Source organism: Symsagittifera roscoffensis, chromosome 4, assembly GCF_963678635.1.
Source record: "Symsagittifera roscoffensis chromosome 4, txSymRosc1.1, whole genome shotgun sequence".
In the NCBI taxonomy this organism is placed as follows: Eukaryota; Metazoa; Xenacoelomorpha; order Acoela; family Convolutidae; genus Symsagittifera; species Symsagittifera roscoffensis.
The window spans coordinates 22,028,780-22,049,785 of NC_087065.1; the positions used below are offsets into that span (position 1 = coordinate 22,028,780).

The window sequence follows — 21,006 nt, forward strand, 5'->3', positions numbered from 1 at the left end:
GTTTGCCAGTATAATGACTCTTCAAGCTGAATTTCAAATTTGCTGTATATTCACACAACTGACATTTCAAAACTGTTGTCTTCGGTAAATGTTTCAGCTCAATATGCCTTTTCACGTTTCCTTTCGCGCTAGATGTTTGACCACATATAGTGCATTGGTAACTTTTTTCACCTGTTGTCAGATTCTGAGTTATGCTAATTAATGCTTCTGCACTGGGTTTTATTGTTGTAAAATTACCATTTGATTTACTGTTATCTACTGGCAATTGCAAACATGCAGGCTTGCTTTTCGGCTTCTTCTGAATAACTGGTCCCGCAAATGTTTTCTTTCTCTTAGGGGATTGATTGACGCTTAGGCTGTTAAGCTGTGTTGGAGAAAAACCAGGAGAATTTTCTGAACTAGAATCATAAAATGCTTCCATAACTCCAATTTTTTCGCCCCGTTTTGAAGACCAAATTTCAGCAAGTAAGGTGTCAAGCTTAGTTGTGTGAAACTGCTCAATACTTTCCCAGCAAGATTCTGACATCTTCAGATTTATTTTGAACATTTTCTTTAGAAAAAAAAAACAAAATCTTCGTATTAATCTGCTAGTGAAAGAACAGCCAACGAACAGTTTGAAAAGTATCAAGAAACTTAAGTAAAACAGAAACTGACAATTTGACTTTTTTGGAAAATTTTCGAATTTCACAGAAAAAATTTATCACGTTGAAGCTCTTTAAATTTCAGAAATATGTTATGATCACCACTTTTTTCCTAAAACTAGCGCCGAATTAAATAAAACTGAATCTAAAGGTCATTTTAAAAAATTCAGTTGTGAAATCTTAAACCTAAAATCCACTTTCGAACATGAACGTCATTCATGTGTTTTCGCACCATTACCGCTTCTTAACTGGAGAACATTATTTGCCTTCCTTTTAGCCATGAATTTGAATTAACCTTAGGACATATCAAAAGTCAAACCACAAAAGATCAAATTTCGCGTGATCAAATTTAAAGACTTACCTGAAAAAACTTCAAAATCACAAAACATATTCACTATGTCCGTGGTCACTTGAAAATTTACCTGGAAAAATTTCCCCGACAAAAATATTTAGTTTTTACTGATGCTCAAAAGCGAAGTAAGCAAAAAATTTCACAGTTTAATAAAAATGACAATAACAACAGATAACACCATTCAGAGGTGGATTTTGGACAGGGGGCGGACGCCCCCCCCCTCTCCCAGGAATATTTTTGAGATACTCATTTTTGACTGACAGACCCTAAAATTATTTTGAAGACGCCTTCGCTCATTTAGAAAAATTTATCCAAAAAGTACCTAAAACTCCTTTAGAAAAATTTATCCTAAAATTGCCTAAAACGGCTTTTTGGCCTGTTTTTTTCAAAGTTTGCCTGCGGCGCAAAAACTGGGCTAAAACAGGGTCTTTCTAGTGCTTTGAGAGAGCTCGAAAAATCAATTTGGTCAACCTCTCAAAAAAAGTCGAGCAAATTCTCCAAAATTTTTGAAACTCCGCCCCCCCCACCCCCACTCCTCGAGAAAATCATAGATCCGTCCCTGACACCATTGAGTCATATTCTTACTATATAAGCACTTATAAAATCAAAGATGAAATTATGAGTTCGTGCGTGCCGCACATCATTAATTTTGGCCAATAAAATTTTACTTAAAGCATTTTATTTTCACTTCTCTCATATTCATTAGTCTTCTAAAACTACACACGATCTATAATTGAACAATCATAACATCAAAATACAGTGATAATTTAAAAAGCACTAAAAGTCAAAATGAAATGAAAAACAATCGAGCATGGCTTTTGCTGCTTGTTCAGGTAGGGAATGAGCCTTTACGCGAGTTTTCAAATTGTGCTTCAAGTTAGCAGTGTAAACGCACAACTGACATTTGAACACGCTTTTTGAAGGCAAGTGTTTTAGCTCAATGTGCCTTCGAGCCGAATCTTTCCGATTAGAGAAGTAATCACAGAAGCTACATCGATAGGTTTTCTCACCAGTCGCTAAATCTTGACTGATGTTCAGCAATGATTCGGGGTTAGCCTTGCTCATTATAAGAGATTCAACAGGAATTTGCTGCGAGTTCACGGGAGCTTTGACAGTTTTAGATTTAGAATTTGAAGCGATTGGTAACCTGCGCTTCGCAGGCGGTTTCGATTGTACCCAAGGAATGAGTGTTGAGTTATTGCTCATGAAACTAACTTCAGGAAGAATTCTACTTGGATCACAAAAGATGCCTAATCTTCCTAGGCAGGTATTCGCTTCTTCACACATGACTATGTCAGCATAAAAACCACTTGGAACCGATTTGTTAAGTAAGTCCTGAAGGTTCTCCATGCAATTACTTGCAAGGCCAATGCTGATCGAAAACATTGTTTATGAAGCAAAGCAACCTAGAAACAGGGCATAGATCTTCATCGAATCTTTGGAATCAAATAAAGACTTTATAAAATCATCATAATGTATTTTTTTTCACGTAAGAAAAACACATTATGCTTGTAAATATAAAAGTAAATATCTTTCCTAATGAAAGTTTTACATAGTTTTAACTGCAAAAACTTGAACTGTACATCTTCTAATCAATAAATTTGACATGACATGCGTATTTTTTTTTAAAGTCGGCGTTGAGCTCCGACCCTCGGTTCTTCATACCCCTTCCAACATCGCTTTGGCAGCTATTTCTGGCAACGAGTGCTTACTGGTATAATGCAGTTTCAAATTAAACTTCAAATTACAGCAGTGCTCGCATAACTGACACTTGAAAACCTCGTTCTTCGGAAGATGCTTCAATTGAATGTGTCTTTTAGCCGATTGTCTGAAAGCCGAAGAGTAGCCGCAAAAACTACACTGAAAGATTTTCTCTCCTGATTTTACGTTTTTACTGATGTTCAACATCGAGTCAACGTCAACACTGGCCTTGCGAATTAAGCTAGGATTTAAAGCACTCTTTGAGTCCATTTCAGCGGCTTTTGACTCTTTTCGTGGCAGCTTTGGAGCAACGTGTTGCTTTCTTTTAACAGCTTGCTGTAATGTAGGACTCGCTTTCAAATCGGAGACAGCATTTGATGAATCAATGCGCATCTGCATTTTTCCTATCCTTTCGCTGGTACCTTCAAGATTTATATCCCCATTAACAAAGTTTCCGAAAGTTGAAAGATGTTTCTCGGTGGAGTTTATGAAGCTTTCTGTAAGGGATAGTTCAAAAACAAACATCTGTATCTCTAAAGTCTAAATAAATTTTCAAATTATGATCAAAATGAACACCTAAAAAATCAGAATCAAAATTGGGAAATTAAAAACCAAGAAAACTGAGTAAACTTGAGAGTACATTAGTTTAAAATATAAAGAAGAATCTCTAAGTTACTCGAAGCAACTTTGAATTACCGGATTCAGTTTAGATTGCTTCGAGGAATTTAATGATTACTCGTCGAAGCAATCTAAAAATTACCGTGCAAGTTAAACTAAACAACATTGAGCGGTTAAGTCTAGATACTTCTAATTAATTCTTACTTTTAAATTAATAAATAAACCTTGTTATTTGTCTTAAAAATGACTTCACTATAGCATGGCTTTTGCAGCATCATCAGGCATGTTGTGTTTCGACATGTAATGATTCTTCAGGTTATACCTCAAACTACAAGTCACATCACACATTCTACACTTGAAAACGGTCGAACTCGGAAGGTGTTTGATTTCAATATGACGCTTCACGTGCGCTTTATTCTTCGAACAATATACAGTACAAATACTGCACTGGAAAATTTTCTCGCCACTTTGGAGGTTCTGAGTAGGTATAATAAGCGATTCGACATTTGGCTTTTCCATTGCCATTGAGCCAAAACTATTAAAAATTTGAGTTGAAGGGGTCGCATTATTCTCAATTCTTGTAGTTTTTGCTTTACTGGCGCCTCTGGGTTGAGCTATTGGTCGCTTTTTTATTAAGCTTTTCTCAGGTTGTGATAACTTTTCTGAAGGTATCTGCTGAGAGTAGTTAAAATGTAGCTGGAAGGAGCCAACAAATTTCTCTGTTATCGAATGAAAAATCTTTCCAGAAAACGGATTATCACCTTTACTGTCAGCTGGAGGAAGAAAAGATTCGCATATACTAAGGGTGAAGTTAACCATGGCCATCGTGATATTGATCTGAAGATTCATTATAACTCATATCATAGAAACCGTCATGTTTATGAAAAAAGTCCATCCTTCGGATAGATATCTGGTTTTTGATTAGTATAGTTCAGAACCGATCAACAGTCGTTCGAGCAGCTGACACACAACACAGTATGTTTTTCCAGAGGAAAACAGCCAGTGAATCACAGGAAGGCTAACTTAAACGCTACGCATAACGCACAGAAACTGGAAAAGGAGAGTCAGATATACATATAAAAATATAAAGAACAGCAAAAACTGTTAAAACGAAAAAAAGAGACTCGTAAATTTGAAATTTGTACAAAACAATTGCAAATTTGAGTAAATTAATCAAAATAATTTGCAAAAACAATAGGCCTAAATGTATGATTTACGACTAAAAGTCCTAAATGTCCTAAAACTATGCACAAGAACAAACACAATTCTACTATGATCAAACTAAGATGTTTTCAAGAGCTATTTGATCTATCTATGCCACCATTACTTCAGCAGCCTCTTTACTCAGCCCATGTTTAGTCACATAATGCTTCTTCATATCATACTTCACAGCAGCAGTAGCGCCACACGTTTTACAAGTAAACTTTGTCCCCAAATGCTTTGCGTCAATGTGTCTGCTAACATTCCGTTTACTGTCAGTCGATCTGTAGCCGCACAAACTGCACTCGAAGGTTTTCTCTCCAGTACTCATATTTTGCGATGTTGTAATGAGAGCGTCTGGGTTCGCTTGGGAAGTCACAACTGCGCTTGTATTTTGCACATTTAGAGTAACTTTGGGCTTAATAATTTTGCAAGACATTTGAGATACAGAGCCATTGGTAACTTTTCTTTTCGCTGGTGATTTCATAGGCGACAAATTAGACATGGGTTCATTGATTTTGGGAAGCGAGGGACTGTTCCGTAATTCAGAGATGCATATTTTCCCCATGTAACCACCAGTATTTGCACATGTAACATCTCCTTCAAACAACCTTTTTTGGTCAAAACCGCTACTATTTTTATTCAGTTCAAAAAACTCAAGAATCTGTTCAGCAAGTAGAACGTTTACGGAATACATTTTGATACTCACAACAAACTGAAAAACTAGAACGCTATCAAATTAAAACTTTTAAGCGAAAACTCTCAATGCCAAGCTGAATAAACAACTTGGTTTTCAATAAAAACAAACTGTTCACCTTTATATCGGATACTTATCATGCAACATCGCCAATCCTTTAGGAGTCAAATTAAAATTTAAGCCCAGAGGCGAAGCAGAACTTCTCAACGCTTGAAATAAAGACTAAAACGTACAATTGCAGGCTAGCGGGTAGAAAACGAGCATGAAGCCACAAAGTCTGAAAAACACATTTGTAAGGAATAATTCAAAAAAACGAAATCTACAAAAAATTTGTCTCGACTGACGTTTAAAATGAAAAATAAATGTCGATGAACAATATCCTTAGCTTTGAATAAACCTATAAACTCAAATTTTCAAAACTCAAAGTTTATACGCGCTACCGCTCCCTATTCAAACACACGAAAGCACAAAAATCTATTTTGCCTTTCGAACCACGCATTAATCGTTAACTATGCTGATCTAACACAAGCCCAAACCATTTTACGCGAGAAAAAATTCAGATAATTTACTTTAACTTAGAGTTGATGAATTTACACATAACGGGACTTTGAATCACTGCAAAAATTACGCGAATCAGCTGAAAACTCCTTGCTCTGCCGGATCAAAAACCCACAAAAAATTAAGCAGAGACAAATAATAGTCCAAATGAATTTTTTCAAGAATCGAAGATAAGTGTTGATTGGGAGGAAAATTCAAGTTCTAGACATGCTCAAAATTAACTTCTAATTGGTCAGCACTTTCCAGGCCAGTAAATGAAATTATGAATTGTAAGAAAAAATGGCTGTAAGATTTAAGAAATACGAAAGATGGAAAACTGTCCCTACCCGCTGTGAACACAGGGGGACAGAATTGTCCCAACCGGTTGCGAGCACAGAGTGACAAAATTGTTCCTATCCCTTGCGAACACGGAGATAAAATTGCCCCCCCCCCCCTAATGTAATGATTGAGCATACAATTACTCTAGTATCCGAGTACAAGTAATTGCTCGCGCAATTAAAAAACGAATATTTTTAATGCTTTTACTAACACATGGCGATTAATCAAAATTTTACCATATAACTATACTGGGCGACATTGAAAATGCAACAGCAAAAATTCGATGAGCCACACAGTATTTTAGGGTGTAATGTTTGAGAATTTGAAAAATTCGATGGTTTGCTCTGATAGATTGCAACAGAATTGCCAGTCAAACTAATTTAAGAAAAAAATTTTAGGGCAAAAATAACAAAAAATTGACCTATGCTTTGCCTGATTCAAGTCATAAAGCTAATTACAAAGCGTTATTTCAGTCACAGTTCTGGAAACATCTCGTCTTCATCCGGTCAATAAACTAAATAAAATTGAGGGATAAGCTTTTTTTGGCATCAAAACTAGATTTTCACGGTTTATTTCAGTCATAATTGATTTCAAGCTTACAAGGAAACTCAATTTTAGAAAAGAATTAAATAAAAATTATTTGTGACAATTTGATCAAACTTGTTTCAAAAGCGTTAGTTTTCACGGTTTCTTCAATCGTTTTTAATTTGCAGGGAAAAAGTTGCGAAATTCTTGATGATGCGTTTTCAATGTCGCAGAGTATATCTTACTTCTTATGAATCATAATCACATACAATAAACACCGACACCATTATCATTTAGTTATCAAAAAAACTGAGTAAAACTTTTGAAAGACATTTTTATAAAACCTGTCAAGTTCAACTGAATAATCTAATCAATCATTGCTTTTGAGCTTTGTTGTTCAAACCTATGCTAGTCAAATAGTGGTTCTTTAAATTCTGTTTTCTGTACTGGGAGAAAAACTGCATGTCTGTTCACATGTTTTACTTGACCTATACACACATTCGAAAGTTTTACCTCCTGCATTCATGCTTTAAGAAATGTGGTCATAAGAGCGTGAGGCCAGGCTTGGAAACTCACAACTGTAACATAAGAGAAGCTTGGAAAAAGAGATCTTTAATGATACCTTTAAATAACAGATTTTTGGAAACAAAAATCAGTAATAAAACTCCCAAGTCAAGAAATCTAAAGTAAAGTAAAAAAAAACTTGACTTCATGAGAACAGAAAATGTCGTATGTAACTAGTCCTGATACATATCGCAATTGGACTTCATGGGTCTTCATTCTAATTTACCATTACAAAATTATCCCAGCATCGCCTGAACAGCATCATCAGGCATTGCATGCACCTTCATGTAATGCCTCTTCAAATTGTGCTTCAAATTACACGTATGATCGCACATCCGACACTTGAAAACAGTTGAACTGGGTATATGCTTGATTTCAATATGTCTCCTCACATTACGTTTAGTATTTGAGCTGTAGGCGCACAAACTGCATTCAAATTTTTTTTGGCCAGTTGAAAGACTTTCAGTGGTGTTAATCAAAGCGTCTGGGTTCGCTTTAGATTTAGTGAGGACATCTTGATCAGCCATGGGTTGTGATCTAGGAATGTGAGTGAATTTCTGAGCTTTAATTTAATAAATTTAATTTAATAAAAACCCACAAAAAATTAAGCAGAGACAAATAATAGTCCAAATGAATTTTTTCAAGAATCGAAGATAAGTGTTGATTGGGAGGAAAATTCAAGTTCTAGACATGCTCAAAATTAACTTCTAATTGGTCAGCACTTTCCAGGCCAGTAAATGAAATTATGAATTGTAAGAAAAAATGGCTGTAAGATTTAAGAAATACGAAAGATGGAAAACTGTCCCTACCCGCTGTGAACACAGGGGGACAGAATTGTCCCAACCGGTTGCGAGCACAGAGTGACAAAATTGTTCCTATCCCTTGCGAACACGGAGATAAAATTGCCCCCCCCCCTAATGTAATGATTGAGCATACAATTACTCTAGTATCCGAGTACAAGTAATTGCTCGCGCAATTAAAAAACGAATATTTTTAATGCTTTTACTAACACATGGCGATTAATCAAAATTTTACCATATAACTATACTGGGCGACATTGAAAATGCAACAGCAAAAATTCGATGAGCCACACAGTATTTTAGGGTGTAATGTTTGAGAATTTGAAAAATTCGATGGTTTGCTCTGATAGATTGCAACAGAATTGCCAGTCAAACTAATTTAAGAAAAAAATTTTAGGGCAAAAATAACAAAAAATTGACCTATGCTTTGCCTGATTCAAGTCATAAAGCTAATTACAAAGCGTTATTTCAGTCACAGTTCTGGAAACATCTCGTCTTCATCCGGTCAATAAACTAAATAAAATTGAGGGATAAGCTTTTTTTAGCATCAAAACTAGATTTTCACGGTTTATTTCAGTCATAATTGATTTCAAGCTTACAAGGAAACTCAATTTTAGAAAAGAATTAAATAAAAATTATTTGTGACAATTTGATCAAACTTGTTTCAAAAGCGTTAGTTTTCACGGTTTCTTCAATCGTTTTTAATTTGCAGGGAAAAAGTTGCGAAATTCTTGATGATGCGTTTTCAATGTCGCAGAGTATATCTTACTTCTTATGAATCATAATCACATACAATAAACACCGACACCATTATCATTTAGTTATCAAAAAAACTGAGTAAAACTTTTGAAAGACATTTTTATAAAACCTGTCAAGTTCAACTGAATAATCTAATCAATCATTGCTTTTGAGCTTTGTTGTTCAAACCTATGCTAGTCAAATAGTGGTTCTTTAAATTCTGTTTTCTGTACTGGGAGAAAAACTGCATGTCTGTTCACATGTTTTACTTGACCTATACACACATTCGAAAGTTTTACCTCCTGCATTCATGCTTTAAGAAATGTGGTCATAAGAGCGTGAGGCCAGGCTTGGAAACTCACAACTGTAACATAAGAGAAGCTTGGAAAAAGAGATCTTTAATGATACCTTTAAATAACAGATTTTTGGAAACAAAAATCAGTAATAAAACTCCCAAGTCAAGAAATCTAAAGTAAAGTAAAAAAAAACTTGACTTCATGAGAACAGAAAATGTCGTATGTAACTAGTCCTGATACATATCGCAATTGGACTTCATGGGTCTTCATTCTAATTTACCATTACAAAATTATCCCAGCATCGCCTGAGCAGCATCATCAGGCATTGCATGCACCTTCATGTAATGCCTCTTCAAATTGTGCTTCAAATTACACGTATGATCGCACATCCGACACTTGAAAACAGTTGAACTGGGTATATGCTTGATTTCAATATGTCTCCTCACATTACGTTTAGTATTTGAGCTGTAGGCGCACAAACTGCATTCAAATTTTTTTTGGCCAGTTGAAAGACTTTCAGTGGTGTTAATCAAAGCGTCTGGGTTCGCTTTAGATTTAGTGAGGACATCTTGATCAGCCATGGGTTGTGATCTAGGAATGTGAGTGAATTTCTGAGCTTTAATTTTATTGATTTGGCTAAGTTTCTCAGCTGGAGGGGATCGTTTCTTTGCCGATCGACCATGCTGAGGCAACCGAAGCTCTGTATGTTCACTTTCTTCGTAATGGAAATTGACAAAACCGATTAATTTCTTGGTCAAGGAGTGAAAATTTTTACCAGCAATAGGCAAAGCGACGTCTAAATCTTTTGATTTAGAGTCAGATATAGACTCCTCGAACAAAGAAAAATTGACCGAAAACATGATTCCGTAAATCAAAGATCTAAAAAAGTTAAATAATACAGGTCTTTTGACTCAGTATATCTGATTTAACTCAATGTTGACGCAACGTTCAGGAAAGATGGATATTTTGTTAACAAGCCCTCAAAAAGTATTTTTGTTCCGTCGGTCGACGTTGAATATTCTCTCGCAATTCGCCCAAAAATCTTTATTTGCAGGAAAATTTCAAACTGAATTCGAAATTGTTACACAGAAATTTACGACAATCACTGAAATGGCTACGACAAAAAACGACATGGTTAGCCTTTAGAAAGCTTGTGATTCTCTAAGTTTTCATGCTACTTACCATTTTATCGTGGTTTGACCGTTTGTCTACGTTGTCCCATTATATTGCTTAATAAACGTACATGCAATCTTTCAATTGCAAGTATATTTTGATTTTTTTATACAACTTCGTAAACTCAATGGTTACGGCCTTTGGCTGAGTTGGTAAGATGAGCAGCCTTACACAAAGGCCGTGGGTTCAAATCCCGCTTCGGTCAATGTTGGAGGGTCCCAGTGTCATCCGCCTTTTCAAGGTGGGCCCGGCTGAGGCAAAATGGTTGACATCTCTCTCCCCCACAGAAAAAAAAAGCCAAAGATTGAATTATGGGAGCTGGGCTGGGGCTAAGAAAAAACCGTCGAATTGATGTTTATAAACAAATATGACAAGTGGTGGGGAAACGGTAGCAAACTATTTTTTGATAATATCATTTAGTTTTGGCGCGGATAAATGATCAAATTTTTCAGAAAAAACTAACCAAAACTGCTGGTAAGTGATATTTTTCGTTTTCATCTCCAAATTGAGTTATCTGATATACCGGGAGAAATACAAACACTTCCATCTGTTTACCACACAAATTCAAACACGAGAATCTCAGCTCAGTTACTTCATGAGAAATTCGGCTTAAATTTGAGGAAAAGAAAAAGTTTCAAGCTATTTCCCTGAAAGACCTTGAACTTATAATTTGAGAAACTTCTCTGAAAAAGACCCTGTTAATTTGCATACCTTTTGCAAGCATATTCCATTTGCTATTCACGAAAATTTAGCTGAAAATTTAGCTTTTACAGCTTACTAAAATGATTCTCCCTGTGCTCTCTTTAAATTTTTCGTTTTCATCTCCAAATTGAGTAATCTGATATACCGGGAGAAATACAAACACTTCCATCTGTTTACCACACAAATTCAAACACGAGAATCTCAGCTCAGTTACTTCATGAGAAATTCGGCTTAAATTTGAGGAAAAGAAAAAGTTTCAAGCTATTTCCCTGAAAGACCTTGAACTTATAATTTGAGAAACTTCTCTGAAAAAGACCCTGTTAATTTGCATACCTTTTGCAAGCATATTCCATTTGCTATTCACGAAAATTTAGCTGAAAATTTAGCTTTTACAGCTTACTAAAATGATTCTCCCTGTGCTCTCTTTAAATTTTTCGTTTTCATCTCCAAATTGAGTAATCTGATATACCGGGAGAAATATAAACACTTCCATCTGTTTACCACACAAATTCAAACACGAGAATCTCAGCTCAGTTACTTCATGAGAAATTCGGCTTAAAATTGAGGAAAAAGTTTAAAGCTATTTCCCTGAAAGACCTTGAACTTATAATTTGAGAAACTTCTCTGAAAAAGACCCTGTTAATTTGTATCCCTTTTGCAAGCATATTCCATTTGCTATTCACGAAAATAGCCAATATAGCTTTTAACAAATTTATTGGACGTCTTAAATTTTTGAAATTATTTTGATCTTGAGACAGTGAAATGGCGTTAAAACTGCAACCGAATTTTCAAAACTGATTGCGCTTTTTCGTAAAAATTAATTTTTGTCTTAATTCAAGAGCCCAATTTAGAAAACTTTTTCATTAAATAACGATTTGCCATAAAATTTTTCAGAGCAAAAACATACCGATAAAAGGGCAAACGCGAACCTTCAATGAAGTATTTCGCGAACCTTCAATTAGTTAAATTTGAAGGTCAGAATTATTTCAGAAATTTAAAACGTTGTCCGATAAATTTGTTAAAGATATAGACATCTAGAACGGGCAACAACAGGTAACAGACGCACCGATTTAACATATTTTTCTGTTTTTAAAAATTGCTTAACAAAAAAAAGCTTATTAAAACAAGGATAGCCGGTTGCTGTGCAAGTAGCACAGAAAGTTCCAACAAAAAAAAACTTCTTTGATTCTAATTGTGTCGTTTTTTGTGATGTGATCTGACAAAAAGCCTTAAATGTAGGCCTATCCGATAGTTAGTATAATCAAGTATATTCGACCAGAGGTTTTTTATAGAAACTCGTAGGAAAACAAAAATAAATTTGAAAAGTCAAAAAAATATTTTTGGAAAAATTGCAGAAACTACTCGAAACGCTTAAAGATACTTCAGAAAACAAATTTGATGGAGTAAAATAAGGATTTCCATCTAAAATAAATGCTTATCCTCCAACTATAAGCCAGCTCGTTCGACTCAATTACTCGAATACGACTAAAAATCAAAAACTTCCAACCAACAAAATTTTGAATAATTGAATCCGCCTGAAAGGGGCTTTAAAATGACTCTCGACCCATTCTGATGATTTTCTGGTACCTAAATTTGCATGAGAAAAAAGCACCTAAAATTTGATCACGATAATTTATAAGTTTTCTTTTTCCAATTAGGGTCAGTTTTTGTGGAAGAAAATAGGAATATCAAGTTAGCGTATAAAGATTTAATTTTGCAAAAACCATATCATAAACAAAAACTAATTTTTTTTTTCGATTTTTTTTGGATGAAATTTGGTGAATATTTTAAATTTTTTCGGACTGTAAAAGCAGTGTGAATCAACAAACTGTTTTTTTTGTAGCTAAAAATTTAGCTTTTACAGCTTACTAAAATGATTCTCCCTGTACTCTTTAAATTTAGCTATAAATTAAATTTTAAAACAAGTTTTCCCTTTATTGTTCTCATTTCTAAATTTGAATATCCACTCAAAGAAAAAAAATGGGAAAATTGATGATCTTTTCTGTTTTAAAATGAAATAGTTTGTTTTCAAAAAAAGCGAATCATATTTTTTGAATTAGGTGACCAGAAAAAAAGTATTTCAAAAAAAAGATATCCACTCTTTGAATCGAAATTTGTTTAACAACTGCATTACGATTTACGTTTATCCATAGCACTATTAACAGGGATAGCCGTTTGCTGTGCAGGTAGCAAAGAATGTTCGGACCATTAGTTTTTTTTTCAAATTATGGTTCTTTTTTTTCAAGATCTGAACGAAAAAAAAACTAGAACGTAAAATAGGCAAATTTGAAAAAATTTATATTTTAAAAACTTTCCAATTTTTTTCAGATACTTTTTAAATTATTGAAGATTTTGATTCCTAAAATGGTGCTTAAAACTAACTTTACTTAAGTAAAAATATGCTTTTAAGGCTTAAATTAAGCATAAATACGCTAATGTACGCCTGCTCACTCGCTCGGACGAAAAATCAAAAACTTCAAACCAATTTTTGTCAACACTGGTGATTTTTTCGGAAAATTTTTAATGTCGTTCGCTCGAACCAGCCGATGATTATTTATGTTACCTGAATTTGCGTGGAAAACAAAACAAAAAACTTAAAATACCCGAATACTAAGTTCCTCCCCATTTTCAATGGTCGGAACGAAAACAGCATTGCAAAACTGTTCAAATTGCTGGTTCTTCAAAATATCCGTGCTGTGGAAACGTAACCCTCAAAAGCTGATAAATGATATTCCAAAACTTTGATTTTTGAAGCAGGAATACTCAAGTTTGCAAAAGTAAAGGCCCTGGCCGGACTCAAACCCGTGGCCCTTGTCTTCTTAACAAGAAAGTTACCTCTGCACCAAAGTTGCAGAAACAGTCAACGCTTAGTGGAAAGAATTGCTTATTATACCGACCAGGTCGGCAGAATCAAATTGCGTATCGGAAGAAAACCCTGATTTTATAAGGCTGAAATGTTTTGCAAGGCCAAAATGAAGTTTTATATCTGACGACGCGAAATTAGGAATATAGGAAATCTATGGAGTACACGCTATCTCCTGCTCCACTGCCAATTCATTGAAAGCATACACTGTTTACGCGAACGAAAAGTGATTACGATAATATAGAACTATATCTTGGTGAACAATAAACAATCAAATTGATAAAATTTACAAATGTAAAAATTTTAATCAAATGATTTACTGGAAAGGAATTCCAGTAATTGTGTGGCTGCATTTGCGTACATTTAAAAACCAAAGCAATCAGAATATTTCTGACAACAATAAACAATTTATCCACTTTAAGGAAATTAGAGATTGCAACTAAACAATCGAACACAAATCTAACTGCAGTTTTTATCAATTCTTACAACAGCTTCAGCTGCCACATCTACTGCAAATGGTTTCATCCGACCATAACTTGGGCGGCATCATCTGGCATTCCATGCTTGCTGATATAATGAATCTTCAAATTGTACTTCAAGTTGCATGTTTTATCGCACATCCTACATTTGAAAACTGTTGAATTGGGGATGTGTTTTATTTCGATATGCCGTTTTACGTGACCCTTGTTTTTAGAACTATACGGACACAAACTGCACTGGAAATTCTTTTCTCCAGTTGATAAATTCTGGGTCGCGTTGATCAGCGCATCTGGGCTTGCTTTTGAAGTTGTCACAATATCTACTAGCAATAGTACTGGACTCAGTCATTTGCGTTGGCTTGTATATTGCTTTGGGTTGACTAGTTTGCCTTTTCCCCGCAGGTGCCAGACGCTTTTTAGGAGATTTCTTTTGTCCAGATAACTGAGTTGAAATTGGTTTCAAAACTTCGTCTTTTTGATGAAATTGCAAATTAATAAAGCCAATCATTTGTTCAGTGAGCGAATGGAGAACTTTCCCACTGATAGGAATTGAGTCTATTACTGTTGCTACATACTCTTCGAACAGAGAAAAATTGACCGAAATCATCACTGTACAGCTGTAGAACAAAATTCACAGCAATCTAAAATTCAAACGCCTTATTACATCACTGTAGTAAAAAAATGTATTGTTTTGGGCTAGGAGCAGCTGTCTGATATATCAATAAAAATACCTTCTATTAAGACCGAAAAGGTTTCTTTTAAAAAGTACACAACTGCTGTAAGCATACTATCTACAAAAAAATGATGCAAAATCATGTTTCAGTGACCATATCTGAGCAAGAAGCCAAAATCAACGAAATGAAAGACGAACTGGAACACCTAGAAGACAGATTGGAGGATAAAGAGCTAACCATTGAAGATCTGATGCAGGAGAACGCCAAACTACTAGAGGAAAAGGAAACCAGAGAAGAGGTAGGGAAAAGAGCCAAGATAAATACTGGCTTCAATTGATACTTTTTTGCATTTTTTTTAGCTTCAATCAGTTCAGATCAAGACAAAATATAAGTTATTGTACCATACTGAAAACAATGCGCAAAAAAGAGTTCCTTTGGCATTACATCAATAGCAATTGACAATTTATACGACGACTATTTTATTCCAAATCACATTTTTTTCTTTAAACTTTGGATTTCTTCCATTCATAATTGTTTAGGATCCACCAGTTGCGCTAGTTAGAACTCAGAATCCTCTTGAAAAAGAACTCGAACTCAAAGAACAACAGCTTGAAGACATTCGAGAAGATCTTGCCAATAATGAATCCATAATTCAGCGTCTCAAGGACGAACTAACACAAACCGCATCTGATCACGCACAGGAAAAGAGCGATCTTAATTACAAACTGCAGATGGCGAGTAAGGAAAGTGAGTCGAAGAATAAAGAGATAGTGAAGGTTTCCCAGCAAATGGAAGAAATTCTGTCAATCAATGAGTCGCTGCAGTCTGAAATGAGTTCACTTAGGACACAAGTTACGACCATAACAGTAAGTGATGGACCTTTTTGTTCTAACCACTGAAAGCGGGGAGAAACTTTGTAATAGGGTGTGTGGATCAATTGAGCAATCTCCCCCCGTAATGACCAATTGAGCTATCTCCTCCCCAAGCAAAAACGGTAAAACGCTACAAAAAGACGTCAGCAAACGCAAGTAGATTGTTAGTGTGTTCGTAGCGCGCTATCAATTGACTGACTGAAGTTTATTTTATATTAGTATCGAGAAAATTTTGTTTGGGCGACCATTGCCTCAACGAGCAAAGCGACTTACCAGGGTTGGTGCTCTAGCCTTGTATCTGAATATCAAAAACTGTTCTCCGAGATTTGATATTGTAAATTTTGGCGTTCCACTATCGTTGAAGAATCTGATTTATGATTTCATATCATTCAAATAATTTTGAAGTGGTTATAAACACGTCTCAAGTACCTATTGAGCTATCTCCCCCTTCCCCCCCCCCCCCCACGCGAAAATGGGGGGGGGGGAGATTGCTCAATTGATCCGGGTGTGCTGTAGTTTTTTCTACTTTTTCCTTTGCATGCAAAATGAAATGAGTGACATATCATATTAAAGCCTTTGCGGTCTTAATTCAAACCCTATCAAAAAATTTCCGCCGTGTAGAGAAAAACCGGTTTAAAATTTATGACTTTTGCTCCAATTTCGAGAGAATTACGCGAGCAAGCAGGCTTATAATATGCAAGACGTAAATTTTAGTTTTACTACAGGAATATTAGTTTTTTAAGCTTCTTTTAGCGCCATCTTGACAGCAAAAAATATCCTTAAAAAATTCAGCCAAAAATGAGAATTCTTTTATCGAAAATTTTTAGATAAAAACCAACTTCAAATACCAACAACTTGATAAAAACTCTTTCTAACGAACGCAATTTCTAGGCTTTCGTTCAGATCCGCTCGAAGCGAACTAACAAGAAACATCACAATTTGTGGTCGAAACTCTCTGAGCTACTTGCACAGCAACCGGCTATCCTTGCTCCGATTGTGCAACAGCTTTAAATGACCGATTTAATTGTTCAATTTAAATAACTTCAGAGCAATCAGAGCCAACGCTTGTTCCGAGTTTTCAAAACACTCTTTATCTTTGTATACACTATCATTTGGGTCTTCGATAGTGCTATATTTTATGATTAAATCAAAAAAGCAAGACAAATAAAAATCCTGGACATCAGAGCTGGACATAAAAATAACGTTTAAAAAGTATTCTGAATTTCAGCAATCAACTTCGTCGGCAGATAAAAAAGAAGCAGTGGAGACCAATCTGAAACTAGCACGAGAAGAAGTAGAGAGAAACAAAGAGTACATAGTGAACCTGGAGCAGCAGTTAGAAGAGGCCAAGAGACTGTGCGAGAGACAAAACAGACTTCACCAGGAGGCACAACTAAAGCTACAAACTAATGTAACCATATTGATTTACATTTCGTGTAATTCTTAATTAAAACAAAAAAGAAATAGGGTTTTGAAAAAAAAAAAAGAAATAGGGAAAAGAGTTAAGTTAACGTAAAAGCGCTAATTTAATTTAGGATTTGAAATGCGCCCGAAAATTAAGGAATGCATTTCAAATTTACCTCCAAACAAAATGTCCTCCCAAACAATAACCAAAAATTCTTCAAATAATTTGAAATACTCGACAAAGAATTAAATCCTTCTATTCTTTTGAAACTAATTTTGTCTTTGAAAAAGAGAAAATATTGTTATAGATTAACTCACTGAAAAGAAAACTTTCGGAACATCGAGTGTCTCTGCCTGCTATCCCAACAAAAGCAGATCAGGTAACAACTATAACGAGGGGGCTATCCCCCAGCAAAGGACTGAATCCGCGAAAATTCTCAACCAATCAACTCCCTTTAATTTGTCCAAAACTGACTAGCTTATCGCTCATTTCGCGTTCTTGAAGACTGAGCTCTGATTGGCTGACAAAATTTTCGCACATTTTGTCCTTCAGGCATGATAAATTCTTTTAGTTTACAGCCAACAAAAACGTGGACACCGTCGTTTCTATTGCTTCAGGCGCAGCAGCTGACGCCCAAGTTCGAAGAACAACTTGAAATTATGTATGTGAACATATCCAAGTTTGTAAAAAACTTGTACTTCAAATTCCTTAAATGAGCTTCCGATAATAAAAAAAATATCTGTCTTTCTTTTAGCAACAAAGAAAAAACCTCGTTCAAAATGGATGTTCTAAACTCAGCTACGAAAGTCATCGTGTGCCAGGCAAAAACTCTCAACTTTACCACAGTTTTTGAATGTGGCAAACATGCTCAACGCCCCTGAATCACCTGTTACATGCATATTTTATGGTAGCTTTATTCTCATGATCATCGAGCGGTTGTTTTCTACAGTAGATGTTAAATATAAGTTTTCAAATTCAAAATTATCCTTCTAGCTTTTATTCGACGCAGAGGCGAAGCGGAGCTTCACATCACTTGCAATATCACAAAAAAAAGCTAGCAGACAGGAAAGGAAAGAAGAGCCACTAAATCTAAAGAAATTTTCGAAAAAACCAATTAAAAACGTCAAACTGTTGACTGAAATGATGTTCTATTTGCGTAACACACGTCCAAAAACACCCTAGACGGCGTTGAATGAAAATTCATATACAACTTTCGATCAAAAAAAATTCTTGTCTTGAAAAACCTGAGATTTTTAACGTTTTGTGCGATCCGGAAGAAAACATACATATTATGTTTCCCTCGAATGACCCAAAATTAGGTTAGTAAGCCGGAATCATTTAGCCCGAAAATTTTTTAAGCAAAAAAAATCTAAGATGTGGCAACTAATCTGACAAAACACAAGCAGACAAATGATCAGCCGACAATTTTTTTTCTGAAACGGAATATCAATGAAACGAAAAACAGGTCCTGGAAAGATTCAAACCAGGCACTTTTGCTGTCCCAGGCGTACACATTACCTCCAGATTAAATGTGCCGGAGACGCTTACAAATTTGAGATCGCTATGAACCAGGAGACCAAAAGATTCTGTTAAACAAGTTGTTAGCCCGAAAAAGTTTACATTTCGATTTGATAACGCTTGCTAGTCACAAGCGTAAATTACTCAAAGCATAGTGCTTGAGGCATCCATTATGAAGATGGAGCACATGATAAGCTATCACGCCAAAGATGGCGATCTTAGTCGAGGGCAGGGGATCCGGAAGAAATACTTTCCTAGGATTTCCTTTCCTTGACTGGATTTTGACTGGAATATGTGATGAAGGGACTCCTGACTGTAACCTCGCTTACTATGATACTTTTGACCTTCTGATTAATAATTACCATCAGTTGATGTTCACCTCCAGGTTTATCGAACTCGGTCCAGAAGGGTATCGAGCGAAAGTTCAAAAAGCAAAAATACTTTTGTTCCGGCAAACAATACTGTTCATTTTATAACCCCGGTTTCAGACAAAGAAACCGGGATTTCGTTAACATCGCTTAGGGGGGAGGATCTTAACTTGGTCCAGAAACTGTCCTTTGATCGGCAAAAGTTTTTATAAAGAGACACTCCGAGCTTTGCGTCATATGCAATACAGATATCAAAATAACACAAGCAAAAGATCGTGAACATCAATTCTAGAGAGTCACTGCATTTCATGGTCTTTGTCCGTTCAGTTTAAGTCCGTTCAGTTGATGTTCACCTCCAGGTTTATCGAACTCGGTCCAGAAGGGTATCGAGCGAAAGTTCAAAAAGCAAAAATACCTTTGTTCCGGCAAACAATACTGTTCATTTTATAACCCCGGTCTCAGAATCAATTGATGAGAGATATTACACCAGTCTCAAACGAAACAATTCCTTTCCATCCATCGATATTTGATCAGATAAACGGTCAACATATCAAGAAGGCAGCCATGGGAACGCACGGACCATCTGGCCTCGATGCAAATGAATGGAGACGTATTCTAACACACTTCGGCCAACAATCAGTTGAAATTTCAAAAACAATTGCTGAAATTGCCAAGAAATTGGCCACAGAAGAACTAAATCCAGAACTAATGGAACCATATAACGCATGCAGAATAATACCCTTAGATAAGAATCCAGGGGTAAGACCCATAGGCATAGGAGAAGTTATGCGTAGGATAATAGGGCGAACAATTTTTAAATGCCTAAAAAACGAACTCATGTCGCTTGGTTCAAACTACCAACTCTGCCTAGGACAAAAATGTGGCATTGAATATGCGATCCACACGCTAAGAGATCAATACAGCAAAACTTCCGCCGATGCTGTTCTACTGATAGATGCCGAAAACGCTTTCAACTCGCTGAACCGAAAGCTGGCATTAAAAAACATCGAAAATACCTGCCCTTCCCTTTTAACAGCGATTAAGAACTCCTACTCCAATCCATCTAAACTATTCGTTAACAAAAAAAACAATCTACTCTCAAGAAGGGACAACCCAGGGGGATCCACTAGCAATGGCCTTGTACGGTCTAGCCATAATACCCCTCATAAAACTTTTATCAGTAGACGATGTAACCGAGAAATGGTACGCAGACGACGGAAACGCAGTCGGTAAAATAAGCAATCGACGAACCGTCCTCGATAAAGTTGTATCACTGGGTAAATTTTTCGGCTACCATGTGAAAGCATCCAAATGCCAACTCATTGTCAAGGATGAAAAACTCGGTGAAGCTCAGAAAATCTTCGCAAATACAGGAATCAATATAAAGGCAGGAGCCCGAGTGCTTGGTTCAGTTATAGGAACAGAATTTGAAAGTAAAAAGTTCCTGGATTTCAACAGAATGAGCAAATCAAAATTTTGAAAAAACTAACGAAAATCGCTAAAACCTCCCCTCAAAACGTTTATGCCTGCTATACTAAAGGAGTTCAAGAAAAACTTTCATTTCTTGCCAGGACAACGCCTAACACTATGGAAAACTTAGAAATATGTGAAAGTATTATCAAAGAACAATTATTACCTAACCTAGTCGGTAAAGACACTTTAAACACCCAATTCCTTGAGATATCTTCCTTACCCCTTAAAATGGGCGGACTTAACATCAAGCTGCCATCCGATCATAAAAACTACCTAGAATGGTCTAAGGAAACATCACTAGTACTGGAATCTCAAGATCCTATTACAGCAGTAACACAGCAATAAAAAATATGTACGAAAATCAAAAAATTGAAAACTGATAGAACAAATCGAAAAAAAAAACAAACCTCATTAAATCCTTAAATGAAACAGATAAATACAAACTCGATCTGGCCTCTGAAAAGGGAGCCT

General features: G+C 35.7%; 1 protein-coding gene across 6 annotated transcripts in view; it reads left to right on the forward strand.

The window, feature by feature from the left end:
• LOC134843750 (restin homolog) overlaps window positions 1-18,168 on the forward strand; it is a 30,790-nt gene extending 12,622 nt beyond the window's left edge. For 2 of the 6 annotated variants that reach the window (XM_063860011.1, XM_063860006.1), the window contains exons 6-11: window positions 15,049-15,197; window positions 15,439-15,765; window positions 17,000-17,182; window positions 17,484-17,555; window positions 17,755-17,855; window positions 17,931-18,168. In XM_063860011.1, the coding sequence (XP_063716081.1) occupies window positions 15,049-15,197; window positions 15,439-15,765; window positions 17,000-17,182; window positions 17,484-17,555; window positions 17,755-17,855; window positions 17,931-18,057 (959 nt within the window). In that variant the 3' untranslated portion in view covers window positions 18,058-18,168. Of the gene's footprint in view, window positions 1-15,048; window positions 15,198-15,438; window positions 15,766-16,999; window positions 17,183-17,483; window positions 17,556-17,747; window positions 17,856-17,930 lie in introns of all 6 variants that reach the window. The other 4 variants (XM_063860007.1, XM_063860008.1, XM_063860009.1 and 1 more) reach the window with 4 other exon arrangements.
• The last annotated feature ends 2,838 nt before the right edge of the window (window positions 18,169-21,006 follow it).